Source organism: Falco peregrinus, chromosome 4 (assembly GCF_023634155.1).
Source record: "Falco peregrinus isolate bFalPer1 chromosome 4, bFalPer1.pri, whole genome shotgun sequence".
NCBI lineage: Eukaryota > Metazoa > Chordata > Aves > Falconiformes > Falconidae > Falco > Falco peregrinus.
Window position 1 is genome coordinate 102652890 of NC_073724.1, and position 13275 is coordinate 102666164.

The following is a 13275-nucleotide window of genomic DNA, read 5'->3' on the forward strand; positions in this document are numbered from 1 at the left end:
TAGCTCACTGTATACGAGAACACTGAATCATATTTTAAATATCCGTATTTTCAGCTTGCTTATTTCAGAATGTAAGTTATTATTAGTCATTATTGAGAAAGACAAGACAAAAAAAGTTAACCAGACCTCAGTTAGTTTACCACAGATAGTGCATCTTGATTTATTCAGAACTCCTTTCGAGGGATTCTGTTTGTCTTCATAGAAGGATAAACATGATGTACTGCAAAACTCCTGGAAAGACTCACTTGAATCAACTTGAGCAACAATGGTACCTTTCATTGTTGTTATATCTCTGAAAGAAAAAAAAACCCTCTAGTGTGCTTGTGTATAAATATGTTTATGTTTTTAAACAAGAACACTTTACATCTTACAAGATCCATACTTCCATTTAACGCTTACATTTCAAACTGGTTTTGTGGGTGTACAGTTGTTAGTCACATGTAGAAATAGGAAACTTGGTGTTTGACAAGTACTGTAAGTACTGCACGTACAATGTCTTTCCTGTGTAAAAACTTTTTTCTTTGAATTGTTTTTTTTTTTTCCGCATTACAGTATTCTAGAACTAAGTGACACTCATGTACCATTAGGTACCAGCTGTAGCAAACTCAAATCTTACACAAAAAAATAACAGCAAATTTGAACTAGCCCTTTCACAACTCTCATAAAAGTTATATTTAAGTTTCACATGAAAAAATCAGATTTGTAGTAAAAGGCAAGAAATGGTCTTTATATGTTTGTAACCCCACCATTTCCAGTATTAATGGCAGGACAGGATCAGAGAAGGTTGTCTTCTTGTACTTATAAATACAACAAAAAAACTTAAAACTTACCACAAACTTGTCTGTAAGTTTTAGCATTTAAAATTTTTAAAAGTAAATTCCATCATTACTTTAAAGTTCCAAAGCACTTGAACAGTTCATGCAGTTGCCTATGAAACTGCACCAGTTTAATGCATTAAACCAATAAACCATCAATAAAATTCATTTAAAACAGAATAAACCTTCTTCTAAACAAACTGACTTACGCTGCTTTTCACTCAAGTTAATTCTAGATTTCCTTTATCTTCAATTGTATGCTGCACACACTGCAAACTTAGCAAAGTCACTAAACACCATGCTTGTCAGTGCACCTTTGTAATGTCTACCAAACTTCTAACGTTATACCATAAATTTGAAGCTGTAAGGAAAAGAAACAAAAGCCTCCCCCTTCACCTTCTAAGCAAAAAAACCAAACCTATTCTTGGCATACAGAAAATGCTATTGGGCAGAATAAATAAAAAAATTGACTGGGCACATCTGGATCTCTATTGACATCACATGGATCACTGGTTGGAAAAGACATGCCCCAACATTCATACCTAGGAGCCCCAAAACTAGGACGAGTGGGAAACATTGGAAAAAACGCTGTATGCTTTCCTAGACATACTCGCTTGAAAATAAACTTGTACCACTGCTGGATATTAACACTTACAAGCCCGCCTTCTCTCATCAAAGGAAAGCCAGCAGATTTTGGCTTACCCTTTGGCAAGCTAGTATGGATTTGCACTGGGGAGTGTTATCACTTCTGCTCTGCAAAACAAAGCCAGAGCTTCTGCCCTGAGGAGCTTACAATTTCTGCTGGATTCCACTAGGACTTATAAACACTTATAAATATGTACCAAAGTACATATTAACTTTATCAAGGGAGACAAGTGCAAAGTCAAAAAAAGTAACACAAGTCAATAAAAATAAACACTAAGGAGAATGCCAGATACTCCCTACACTTTCCTTCTTATAATTCTGCATTGCTTACATAGTTACAAAGGTTCAGAAGAGTGCTACAAGAGTGGTTTATGATAAAATACATAAGAATTCTGACTTTTCAGATAGGGTTATGTAATAAGTTACTATAGGCTTCACTTTTCCACTTAAAGTATGTACGTATTTAAAGATAAAACTGAGCACTACCTCCGAATTTCTGACCTATGACCTGTCAACTATTATCATCTATCCAACCTACATTCAAGATCTCCTGGATTTTCCTAGAGTACCCTTATCCTTTCAGTGAACCACAATCTGACAATATTATGTCTGCTTTAATAGGAAAGCACACAGATGTAAGTACAGAGCAGAGAGCACCTGGTTTGCCACCATCAGGTAGCAAAGTTTTGGCAATAAAGTGATAAAGGCTGGGTGAGATTGGGCTTCACTACAGAGGAACAGTTTCATGCATACACTGCTTTCCAATTAACTGTGATAGAGTAAGCAACTGCATTCTAGTGGACGAGTGAAGACCAACATCGCCTCAAAAATCATCAAAGGTGACTTCACAGAGGCTCCCTAGAAATCAAATACACTAAACATATTTTAACTACCTCCAAAAGCTACAAATAAAGTATTTTCCTCATCATTCAAAAATAAAGCCTTTTCATTTAGGGCAGGTTTTTTTACGTAGCCTCTTACAACACACAAATAAGTACCTCCCAGGTTGCAAGAAGAGCACAGATTCAGCCTTAAGTTTTCAAGGTTTCAGTCAAAAAGATTAGACTAATCTTCATCGTTATATATAATACAGCTAGTTGAATATGGTAATCACCAGATTACTTCTGGGGGAAAAAAAAAACAAACAAAAAACAAAAAACACCCACCAGTGTATAAACATGTACAGGCCAACAAAGAGTGCAGAGTGTTTTTAACTAGCTCTGTAGAGGTGAAGGTTGAGAAATTGAGCTTCTACATGTATTCAGAAAAAGCTAAAGTAAGTTAAATCTGCTAGGTTTCCAGTGTACCAAGGTATACGCAGGATATCAATATATCAATACTTTTTATAGTTTATTTTTACCAAGTCTCAAGAAAAAAGAAAAAAAAAGACACACTCATAACAATAGTTTACATCTCAATACAAACCAGCCATTAATCCACCGCACTGCATACCAAAGTAAAATTTTTTCACCAAGTTTAAATCTGCGATCGAACAAAGATCGCTCTCTCCAAAATATACATTAATGAAGGCTGTCTTTACTGCAAGCCTTCTTTAGTTCAGCCACATTTCATCATTAAACCAGTGTTACTACAGGGTGTAGTGGATTGAGACTTTACTGAAAAATACGAAAAAGTGGTATCTCAGTAATCAGTACACTGAAAGAAAAAGATAGTACAGCTATTTTGTACACCTAACGCTAGAATAGTATAATTACAGAAGACTTCCCTTTGGCAATTTTAAGTTTGGGAAATAATGAAAAATTACAAGTCAAACCAATAATTTAGCATAGGCCACTTCCAGGTATGCTTGTCACTCTCTGTACTGCTCATTTAGGGTTATCTTCAGCTTCAAAAATTCCCATAATTGCCCCAACCATGGGGAAAGTCTATGGCTTCCCCTCTCCCCCGCACTGCCAACAGTGTTTCTTTCAGCGTCTTGCAAGTATCAGTTCCTCCTTCTAAAAATCTGAAGATTTTGTATCTTCATTTATCAAAATGAATGCTTTCTATACAACACAAGGTCCACTTTTTTTTTTTCATAAAAGACTTCAGATATAAAGAATTTATGTTGTCACAAGATGACTACAACTTGGACACCTTGTCTTAAAAAAAAAAAACCACAGTAATTTTTAGTGTATTGGCTCTCATAGAAACAATCTGCCATACTCCAAATTCAAAAGCTGAGAGACTTTTCAGTTTGTTACAGCAGACACAGTGAATTCAGCGTTTCCAAACTACATTAAAGCGACACTCTACAAAGCGCTTGTGTAGTCAGATTCTGTATCATTAATGGAGCAATTTTTATACATGCATGAGAATTTCAAGTATTACTGGATTTAGCTGCTAATACGAAACAAAATTAAAAAAACCTTACTTTCTGCACATAACACAAAGTTTCTTTGGAGTGGGTTTGTGTGAGAATGATGAGAGGCAGGCAGTAGAACAAAAAAGGTGAGCTGATCCTTTTCGCTGATATGCAGTCTGTCCCTTTTGTAAAGGTTTCTTGCAGTTTGCACACGTGACTTTAACCTGTTTAGAAGGCTGCTGCTGAGCAGAAGGCTGGAAAATCTGTTTAGGAAGTGATGCTACAGGTGACAAGGAATCCACACCTGGTTGCTTCTGATTCCTAGGGAAGGAAGCTGACTGGGATATCCAAGAATCTTCAAGACAAAAAAACCAACCAAACATAAAAGTGAACAGACATGTACATATATATAGTAATATACACAGATATATCATAATAAAATATTTTTTCTGTTTTAACTGACAATTAACAGAAGAAAGATTTCAGAAATGCAGGTTTAAAGTAAAATGCTGTTTGATGGTACCAATCTCCATTGCTACAAAGCTTCAGAACATGAACAAATTGTTCCCATCAATGGTCCCATCCTACATCCAGTGACATGCTCTTCAGACCTCCATTCAACTGCACTGGGTTTGCAAACTGGCCATCTTATCTTCAGACAAACAAAACCACGGTTACCAACGGGGGGGTAAAAAAAAAAAAAAAAGTGATACCAACAGAGAACATGGAATTTCTAAACTAAGGTTTGAGATACAAACTGCGCAAATTTCTAAGAACATGAAATCTGAGATTTTCATTACTTATTTTGTTCTAAAGTTTTAACAAGCATCATGTGTCCGGCCTCAGTGATAAACCCTAGAATTGCCGTTCTCCATACTAGTTTTCTAGTCCAGCCTGCAGCCAGAACAAACCACAGTGACTCCACAGCTGTGATCTGCATTTATGTCACTGATTCCTGTAAGTGTTCCTGGTTTTGTCAATAACCTTTTCAGTACAATGAATACCACTTAATGTGCGAACTGGCAGTGTCATGAGAGTTCCAAGTCTTCCTCAGTAGAAATCAGTGAACCTAGAAAATAGTATTTTATTAAGTTCTGGCAGTACACAAACCCGTATTGCTCTATTCCAGATTCCACCAGTCTTCCATCTGTATTCTTGGACAAGACTACTAGAGAACCAAGTCACCTCTGCCCAATCTTTTGTAGCATAACACACTACAAAGTAACTTGCATAACATGAACTTCAGTAAAACTTTTTCCTCCACCAAAAATACATCTCCAGAAATACATCTAGAAAGATCACATGCTTCTGTTAAAAGACATGCCTGGTATCTTGGTTTGGAGCAGAATATACAGTTCTGGGGGGAAAAAAAACCCACACAACAAACCAATAAAATGCAACTTCTAGGCTTTTCTTCGGAACATAAGCTTTCATTTTAAATAACTATCATCAGAATGTAGAAAGTTGAGCTTCTGAAGAATGCCAGAAATCATACATTACTTAAACGTGAATTAAAACCTGAACAGGAACATCCTTCCATCATAAAAAACACTGACACGCATTTTCAGTCATATGTGTCAGCTATCCCAAATACTGTCACAGCACTTGGGACTTGTCTTTCAAGCTTTTTACTCCCAGCATTGAGAACAGTACTTCACTGTTACTGAATAGTTAAGACCTGCATAAATATTACTGTATTAGGTAGTACTTTTGCTACTACTTCTAAGTAAAGAGTAAACACAGCATTTACCGTAACTAAAAATACTCAAGTCTTGAATGTCTTAATACTCAAGTGTATTCCTGGAGTGTTATCACAACTAGTATTAACAGCCAAATATAAGAAAAAATATTTTAAATTCTAATTTCAGATAACAAAAACCTTAACCTATAGACTTCAGCAACTGCCCATACCTTGTTCGTAAGGGACGTTATCTTGGTCCATAATCACTCATTAAGTAGAAAGCACCCTTCCCTCATCCTATTTTCTGAAGTCCTGTCTTTCCCCATGAGAGTTTTATTAGCGACCTATTCTGCTGCATAGTTTTACAATTAATTTTAGAGACAAAGTTCCAAGAATCCTTGTTATAGCAACAAACAACACACATTCCTCTAGCAAGTACAAGATCATTTTCCAGTGTGACTTTGTAGCTGCCAAGGCTGTCCTATTTCTCTGACATGTAAAACAAACTGGAAATTTACCCATTGTAATGCTTATGGGTAAATATAAGAGTTGGAACAAAGGGATGAGAGGAAGAGGGAAGGGAAGCAGAACAAAACACATTCCTCTTGAAATCATTATTACTTTTGAAGGTATGAGTATCTATACTGCCAAACTAAGGTATGTTACACCACAGCTTAAAGTTAAAATCCAATTGAAAGTCCTCTTCAAACTTTCCTATACTGCTATGTCTACTACTTCAGATATATTCATATCCTAGTAGTACCTTAACACCTCAAAGTATTTTGAGATTCTCTTCTTTTCTCATAGGTTTCAGCTGGGAGAACACTGCATCCCTTACCAGGAACATACAGCACATGCAGTAAAGTTACACATGCTTATATATCCAGTAGCACTCAACTGCCACTCATGAAAACCCAAATGAGCCTAGCAAACTCAGGTTTGAAATTTATAATGACTTCCCAGTACCTCATCAACACTATTTCAGTATTTCCTTGGTATCTTAAGGCTACAGGTGGTCTCCATTAACATTTTGTTGCATTTCTCCTTCTACAAACATACCACAACAGTTTCTTGCCCCCTTTTTTTTGCTTTCACTTCTTCTACACCACATGTTCATAGATATTAATTTTTATATTGTGACTTTTCTTCACATCTTGATTTTTAACCATGTTACCTCCCCCACTTGGCATTCCCTACAAATGTGTAAAATCTGTTTTTCCTGTCCTTGAACTGAGGCGGTGTTTGATTCCTGATGAGTTACCACACCTCACTGCCCTTATGTCTTCATCCTTCAGGTTCCCATCTTCAATTCCTTAACGGCCAGGTTTATGAGACTGTACAGTCTCACATTCCATTTCTTCTTACTATAACGGCTGTTCAGGGTGTTCCAATTCTTTCTCACTCATTCCTGCTCTAAACTGCTATAAATTACTCCTTATTCTCTTTTGCACCAAAACATTCATTTGTGGAGCCATCTTGAAAAAAAAGTCTCAAAATTATGCCTTTTAAAAAAAGCTGAAAAAACTATCAGCACAACTTGGGACAGAGATGGGAAGAAAGACAGTACTAAAGTTTTACAGAGGTATGCAGCTGCTGAAACATAGTCAGCTACATCTGCATTAATGACCTGGTTCATATCAGGGCAATGTGGAACTGCATCCTCAATTTACTAGGTATTGGTTCTGGTTTTGGAGCAGTTTTGATGCAAAAAAACCAGATTCCACTCAGAGAAATAAAACCTACGTTTCAGTCCAAAAGCACCTGAAACTCATGTACACAGACTTCTCTAAGGTCTTTGATATGGTCCTCCACATTCTTGCTGCTAAACTAGAGACATGGATTTGATGAATAAGGAATTGGATGGATGGTTGCGTTCAAAGAATTAACAGTTAATGGTTCCATGTCCAGGTGGAAACCAGTAAGGAGTTGTTTTATTCCTATGTGCGATGAAGACACTATTTAGTATCTTCATCAACGACACAGGCAGTGGGATTAAGCGCACCCTCAGCAAGTTTACAGATACCACCAAGCTGAGTGGTGCAGTTGATAAACTAGAAGGAAGGGATGCCATCCAGAGACCTTGATAGGCTTGAGGAATGGGCCCATGTGAAGCTCAACAAGGCCAAGCGCAAGGTCTTTCACCTGGGTCAGAGCAATCCTCAATATCAATACAAACTGGGGGATTAAGGGATTGAAAGCAGCCCTGTGTAGAAGAACTTGGGGCTACTAGTAGATGAGAAATTGGACATGAGCCAGCAATGTGTTCTTGCAGTCCAGAAAGCCAACCATATCCTGGGCTGCATCAAAAGAATGTGCCAGCAGGTCAGAGGATGTGATTCTGCCCCTCTACGCTGCTCTGGTGAAACCCCCACCTGGAGTGCTGCATCCAGCTCTGGGGTCCACAGTATAAGACAGACACGTGCCTGTTAGAGCAGGTCCGGAGGAGGGCCACAAAAAATGACAGAAGGCTGGAACACCTCTCCTGTGAAGAAAGGCAAAGAGAGTCAGGGTTGCTCAGTCTGGAGAAGAGAAAGCTCTGGGGACACCTTATTGTGGCCTTTCAATATATAAAGAGGGCTTGTAAGAGACATGGGGACAGACATTTTACAAAGACCTGTAGTGACAGGGAAAGGTCAACGTTTTTAAATTGGAAGAGGGTAGATTTAGATTGGACATGAGAAATAAATATTTTATGATGGAAGTGGCAAGACACTGGAACAGCTTGCCCAGGCAAGCTGTGGATGCCCCATCACTGGAACTGTTCAAGGTCAGGCTGGACAGGGGGGGCTTTGAGCAACCTCATCCAATGAAAGATGTCCCTGCCCATGCCGGGGTGGTTGGACTAGGTGAAAGATCTGTTCCAACCCAACCCAATCTATCAAACGTCCTCCAGTGCTTACAGGGGACATTCAGTTCTGAATTAATATGTTGGAGAGAAGTTTCTCTAATACACCTACTGCTTCCCATACAGTAGAAGCACTTAGCAGAGGGGAATGTACTAACACTGATCCAGAAGAAGTCTTCCAAACGTCATACAGAATCACAGAATCATTTAGGTTGGAAAATACCCTTATGATCATCGAGTTCAACCATTAACCTAACTCTACCAAGTAAATCCACCACTAAACCACGTCCCTAAGCACCACATCTAGACATCTTTTAAATACCTTGAGGGATGGTGACTCAAGCACTTCCCTGGGCAGCCTGTTGCAATCCCTGACCACCCTTTCAGTGAAGAATGATTTCCTAACATCCAACAGAAAGCTCTCCTGACACAGTTGGTGGCCATTTCCTCTCATCCTATCACTTATCACATGGGAGACGACACCAACATCCACCTTGCCACAACCTCCTTTCAGGCAGCTGTAGAGAGCGATAAGGTCTCCCCTCAGCCTCCTTTTCTACAGACTAAACACCCCCAGTTCCCTCAGCTGCTGCTCACAGGACTTGTGCTCCAGCCCTTTCCCCAGCCCCATTGCCTGGACACGCTCCAGCCCCTCGACGTCCCTCCTGCAGCGAGGGGCCCAACACTGAACCCAGGATTCGAGGTGCGGCCTCACCAGTGCCCAGTACAGGGGGGCAATCACTTCCCTAGCCGTGCTGGCCATGCTATTTCTAATATGAATACATGTAATGTATTTGCCAAAGCCTCACTATCAACAATTTTGATCTACTGTTTTCTAACAACATGCATATGTCGTTATGTCCTACATTCTTTGGCACTAGGGGGTTGGAGTAATTATAATATTATACCTACAATTCCCCCCCTCCAAGCAATTTCACAACAGAGGGGAAAAAAGAAGTATTGGAAACAATAGGTGTTTGCATCTTCAATACTTAAAAACTCAAATATTCTATATAGGAAGCAAACATGAATGTTCAAGATGCAATCTAGAATGTCTTCAGATAATGGACTAGTTCAGAGACTTGCAAAACTGCTCTGTAAATTGATGTATTAATTCCTTACACAAAGTTTTGACATTCTGCAAATGCTAACTAGTAAATCCCTAAAGAAAGCTGAGATACCTGTGCGAAAAAAAAGTTTCCCATCCAACTTCTTACATTCTATTTCTGAATTATAAGCAGTATTTTTCAATCCATGATCTTCCAATCATACAAGTCAAAGCATTTTATCATCAGTAGGCTTAAATTAACTAAGCAGGAGTCTCCACGTCCATTGACAAGATTTTAAAAATCTGAAAGTCAGAACAGATGGAACACCACCACTGATCCAGAAAGATTAATCTATCCTTAGCAGTCAGACTGGAACTGTGTAGAACGTACTAAACATATCCAAGATCAAATGCTTCCTGTCATATTGCCAAAGTTTCAAACAGGCAGAGTTAACTTCTACTGACAAGATTTTCTAGAAGAAAAAGGAGGCAACTTCCAGGCAAAAAGAGGAAAACTGAAATTCTTATCTTGAGAAGTTGTCCATCTTTTTAAGTACAAAAACCTGTAAACGATCTGCACCTACCGTGTTTCAGGCTTTCTCTTGTGTAAAAGCCATTTCCACTATAGCTGTCTTCCCTCTTCCCTCTTGTTTCTTCTTATGTTCTTTGTCATTTTTCCAGTTCCTCGTTTGGCATTTTTCTTCTTCCCTTTTACCTGTGACAACCTTTCCTGCTTCCTTTTGAACCTACTGCTCCTTATTTTTCACATACAAAGACCACAGTCATAAAAAAAAAATCCTATATATGTACATCTTGAAATACTTCTCTCATATCCACTTCTAAACTTATTTTTCCCTCCCTTCTGAGGGAGTCTTTTTCATCAGGTCCCTACAAGGGCTCCCAGACACTACTCCTGTCTCTCTGAACTCAATCTATTTCAATACTGCTATGGTCCCAGCCTATCAGACTTCATACTGGCAAGAGTCTGGTGTGTCTCTGTTATTCGCACCAAAAAATAAAAAGTCCAGTTGTTTAAAGGAAAGCACACACTAATTTTCTTAAGATGTACTTTCCCCAACAAAAACAAAAGCACTATTTTAAGGTAATGTAATAATTTCAAGTTCTCATCCACAACTACTCGACTATCTGTGATAACACAATAATCATACCCCATGTCTAAGGGATCAAGTAGCAGTAACAGGAATGCTGGTTTTAAAAGATTACAAACTGAATTTCTCAGTTATTCAGTGAGACATCCAGACTATAAAAACTTCCCAGCTTTCAACTTCAGAAGTCAAATTCTGAAATCAGTTTCAAGATTAACACAAAAAACCCACAACCTAAACATCCAACTTACAAGTTTAGTTTCACACTGCCATTTCCATAACACAATATGAAAAGCACTGGTAATTGTGCAAAGAATACATTTCCTAACATATGACCGAATTGAACTGTGCTATTTAAATATTAGTTGAAAAACAGCTTTAAAAAAATCCACGTGTTTTAATCAGTGTATAAGTTAAGAAATTGTGCATTAGCAAGGGTCTATTTTACTTTATAAATTTACTTTACTTTAAATTTTGAAGTAAAATTATAATCTAGTCTGAAGTTAAACCTGTAGCAAAAGTGGTCATTTGGCTTTTCCCCCCACTTCTAGCCTACCAGGGCAGCAGAGTACCATGTTAGAACTTGGAAGGTTTGAAATTGCTTATGTGAAAGCTTAAATTCTGTAGAATAACAATTCCAGAAGACCACACATCACTGCTCCATTTGGCTTTTAGCAAACTTTTGCCTGTTTACTTGCTAAGTCAGGAAACAATATGCTGCTATATGCAGATATCGAACAAACCCAGCCAATTCGAACTAATTAATATTCCATAATACAAATACATATTATCACAGGTGACTACTTATCAATTATAAAGCGTGTAAAGCTTACTGCAAGAACAAGCAAGTCTACAAATAACTTGGACCTCATTTTGTTAAGCATTGTAAATACCAAGAATTGCTCAGTATGCAATGAATTATGACAGCTAGCTACTTACAACTTATGATCAGACTTTCAAATTCAGGTTTTTTGCATGACAAATTATATACAGATGGCAAGACAACAGATCAGTAAAGTAATACTTTATATAACTTTGATGCATTATACTAGTCATAGAACTCCATTAAAAAGTTCAAAAAAGGTACAAAAGTTACATATATACACTAACATTTATTTGCATCAATTAAACCAGTACACTTAAGTCACCAAGAAATCTTTGCTTTAGATACAAATACTTGTGTCTCAAAACATCTGAAGGTATTGCTAACTGTTAAACCAGGATAATTTACACTACCTGATACATTATATCATGGAGTATATTTCATTCCAGAGTCATAGATAAGGTTGTAATGGGGACGAAGGGAGCCACGATCTTCTATATGAATTAAGCTAAAAAACCAAACAGTGCCACTGCCAAAAATATTTTAATCAATGGTTCTATTATTTATTTTCAGCTTTTAAGGAAACGTTCAGAATTGCAACTTACCAGGATTATGATGAGTCACAGATTCTCCATTTTGAAATACATCTCCAGCCACATTCATTCTACCAGGATTGAAAGGTCCTACACCAGTCTTGGTCTGTGAAGTCAAAGATGGGGTGTATGTTTGCATATTAACACCAAAATTACTTGACTGCAGTCCGTTAGACACATCTCCCAAGTTGGCATTCTGCAGTGACGTTACATGTGTAATCATTAAGTTCATGTCACGCCCTTGAGCATTTTCTAAATGACCAGAGCTCACAGCACCTGTTTCTAATGTAGTAACATTAGCAATCTGAATTTCAGAGTCTGGTTCTGTGGTTATACCACTATTACCTATTCCTGAATTTACCTTACTTCTTGAAAAACTGGAAGCTGAGAATTCCGTATCGTTGGTTCTATTTTTACACTCTGGAAGTCTTCGTTCGTTAAAACTGGAAGCATTCTTCTCTTGTCCTTGATTTGTTTCAACATCTTCTTCATCATCAATAATAATAGTTTCACTTATACTCCCCTTCTGAGAATTTAAGTCTTTTGGAGGAGGAAGCATTTTGCAATCATTCCCTTGCAGTTCTTCACTTTTTGATGATGTAAACACAACATTCCTTTGATCTGCTATCAGTGATGTAGAATTTTGCGGAGGTTGTATAGGTTCAATAAAAACTACATCATCGTCATCTTCTATAGGCGAGTTTTGGAATTTATTAGGTCTAGATACTAAAGAACCTGGTGGGCCTCCAAACGTATTTCCTACATTTGCAAGACCTGTTGCCATGGTGGTATTCCCTAGTAGACCAGGAGTATGTTCAGACAGTTCTAATCCTCCCAGAGGACTCGTGTCCATTCCAGATCTGCTGTTTAAAGAAAAATATAAAGCAAGAAAAAACACACCCAACTTCAGAGTAAGATATAACTTTTCAGTAACTGTTCTTAAAAATAACTACAGAATTAATAGTTCCAGATTTTACTCTTTCTTCTTCCTGAGATCATGTAAAGAAAAACCCAAGTTTCTCTGTGCTCTTCTTTGGATGTCTTAACATTCATTTACTTTCTAATCCTATACTGGGCAAAAAAGTACTGCCATCATCAACATTTCCCACACAATAGCTACACATCATTATGTTTAGCAATACACACATAGGAAATAGAATTTTTCATAGTATGTATTACATGATCCTGATTTCTCAGTCCCCTTCCCACTCACATCTACACACAGTGATCCTGTAACTCTGCTTTTGCTAGACTGCAAAGCAAGATCAAGTGTTAGACATGCAGAAAGAAAATTTGAATTCCTATTAAATTTCATTCCTATTAAAAGTTAGTTTCAATATAAATAAATTTATACAATAAAAGACTGATGCACATAGCAACCTAGCAAAGAAAACCAACTAACCAACACCCAACA

General features: G+C 37.6%; 1 protein-coding gene across 17 annotated transcripts in view; it reads right to left on the reverse strand.

Moving 5' to 3' along the window:
* The window catches only part of ZMYM2 (zinc finger MYM-type containing 2), a 91941-nt gene that overhangs the window by 57442 nt on the left and 21224 nt on the right, over positions 1-13275 (reverse strand). For 9 of the 17 annotated variants that reach the window (XR_003555198.2, XM_027789005.2, XM_027788980.2 and 6 more), the window contains 3 exons: positions 11874-12724; positions 3835-4120; positions 127-292 (listed from right to left, as the gene is read on the reverse strand). Coding sequence is in view for 13 of the 17 variants with exons in the window: in XM_027789005.2 (XP_027644806.1) it covers positions 127-292; positions 3835-4120; positions 11874-12714 (1293 nt within the window). In the remaining 4 variants the exon portion in view is untranslated. Of the gene's footprint in view, positions 1-126; positions 293-3834; positions 10095-11873; positions 12725-13275 lie in introns of those variants that run through there. The other 8 variants (XM_027788994.2, XM_027788976.2, XM_027789012.2 and 5 more) reach the window with 7 other exon arrangements.